General features: G+C 26.3%; 1 protein-coding gene across 1 annotated transcript in view; it reads right to left on the reverse strand.

Annotated features, from left to right (window-relative positions):
• Positions 1-1795, reverse strand: part of LOC108574560 (structural maintenance of chromosomes protein 6) — a 6153-nt gene extending 4358 nt beyond the window's left edge. The window contains exons 1-6 of the mRNA XM_017937169.1: positions 1650-1795; positions 850-1042; positions 634-786; positions 308-552; positions 125-244; positions 6-44 (exon numbers count right to left, since the gene is read on the reverse strand). Of these exons, the coding sequence (XP_017792658.1) occupies positions 6-44; positions 125-244; positions 308-552; positions 634-786; positions 850-1042; positions 1650-1757 (858 nt within the window). The 5' untranslated portion in view covers positions 1758-1795. The remainder of the gene's footprint in view (positions 1-5; positions 45-124; positions 245-307; positions 553-633; positions 787-849; positions 1043-1649) is intronic.
• Positions 1796-2276: the final 481 nt, after the last annotated feature.

Genomic DNA, 2276 nt, shown 5'->3' on the forward strand with positions numbered 1-2276 from the left:
TAAACTTCTTCAATCTTTTGTAATTTTCTCTCCTCTGATATAGCCTACACAATAAAATGTTTACTTTATCTTTATCAAAAATAACTGTGTTATAAAATTTTCATATATTAGATATACCACTTACAACTGCCCAAAGTAATTCTGTTTCAAGAGTAACTACTTCGTTACGAAATTTATCAATTTCATCTGCTTTCCTTATGTTGATTTTAAGTTGTTCTATCTCTTTCCTAGCCTCAAATAATATCTACACAGAATTTTTATAATATATATGAAAATGATTATTACTAAAATTATAGTAAAAACATACTTCATTATATTGTTTCAATTTTTCATATTCTTGTTCACATATCAATTCAGCTTCCTTATAATTGTTACCAATTACATCTAATAGTGTTGCTTTCATAAATAGTTGATACTTTTCTTCTGGTCTGGATGATACTAAAAATGTTCTTGATATGTCTTGATTCAATATAGAAATAGGATTATCTATTTGAATATTCATTGCTCTTAGTATGTTATTCAGTTCATTTCTTTTAGTAGAAATCACTTCTCCTATAAAATTTAATAAAAATTTGAATATAGATAAAAATGTAATTAATAATTAATAATAACACAGACAGTGATTCTATAAACCTTTCCAATTTTTTAATTTATAGGTTGAGGCACTTCCAATATTTCGAAAGACTGTTATTAAATCACCATAAGTATCAGGTTTATATGCCATAGGTCCTTTATTACATAATGTTACCTCAATGGTTGCACTGTTCTTTCCTTTTTTTATGAAACCTAAATATAAAAGTTATATTATGAAAAGAAAACTATAAAAAATCATCAATAATATATTTATACTTTTTACAGCTGCTCCACGATTAGTAACATTTGCCCTAGCACCAAGACCAACTGTTAAAGCTGTTAATATTGCACTTTTGCCACTTCCATTACGACCAACAATAAAATTTACATTTGGATTTAATGTTACTTCCAAAGCATCATGACACATAAAGTTTCGCATTAAAATCTTCTTTATTTTACCTGTTTTAGACTGTAACATAAGATATAAATGATATAAACTTAAGATAATCTAAAATAGATTTAACATAAACTAAAAACTTATATAAAACTACATCAAATGTACCAATTTTTTATAATTAGAGTAGTTTAAGATATCTCACTTTTTTTCAACCAAACTTTGTCAGTATGTTCTATGAGTATAAACAAAAAAGGAATATTATATAAACATAGGTTGTTCAAAGCTTTGTGAAAAAGGTCTAACAAAAATATGAAATATAAAGATAACAATAACTGATATGTGGTAAGTATGATATAAAATAAGAATAGATCAGTGATATTTACATGTACTCTGTTTGTACGAGCTGCATGTACTCCTTGATGTCATTGAAGGTATTGAATGCAACTTCTATTTCCTATTTTTGTTATAACTTTTTAATAAAGCTTCAAACAACCTATGTTTATATAACATTGTTTTCTTATTTATACTCATAAAACATGTTGACAAAGTTTGACTAGAAAAAACTCCTGTATATTGAAATAAACAATTTTATACATGCAATTAAACGTGAATAATACTACATGAATAAAGTACTGTCTATAATTTCTTAATCTAAATTACATTAATTCCAACCACTCACCTCTTCTGAGAAAATGAAATCATTTTCTTTCCCTTTAGAACGCTTTAATTGGTATCCCTCTGATTCTGCAGATTTTCTTTTCTTTTTATTTCTTATATCACTTTCCATGGTTTTATAAACATTCACGACCTAAGTACAATTGCATGCTCATTCAAATAACTACGCAATATTAAATTTCACGAATACCATCCTTGTCATAAATAATTATCGATTTATTGTAAGTAAGCTTATGTAATTACACAAATATCATACTTTCTGATGAATTATGTGTAACAAAAGTGTATTTAAGAACTTAAATGTTTACTTCGCAGAACGTAACAACTATGGTATACACGGGAACCTTCCCGCCAGAGAAAACTACCATTTGTTTCAAGTTTCATTGTTATTGTACACATAATATATAGAACTTCCACTAGCTTTGTACTTACTTCCTATTTCAACCAATAGTAACACAATATCATGAAGCCACAACATATTATCCAATCAGAGAACAGGATTTTAAAAATTCAAATAAAGTGAAACGTGCAAAAACTGAAGCACATTTACAAATTGAACACATGTAAAATCGTCTAAATTGTATTAATTTTAACTAGTAATATGAAATTAAATAATAAAAACACATTATAT

Source organism: Habropoda laboriosa, unplaced genomic scaffold (assembly GCF_001263275.1).
Source record: "Habropoda laboriosa isolate 0110345459 unplaced genomic scaffold, ASM126327v1 scaffold175, whole genome shotgun sequence".
NCBI classification, from domain to species: domain Eukaryota; kingdom Metazoa; phylum Arthropoda; class Insecta; order Hymenoptera; family Apidae; genus Habropoda; species Habropoda laboriosa.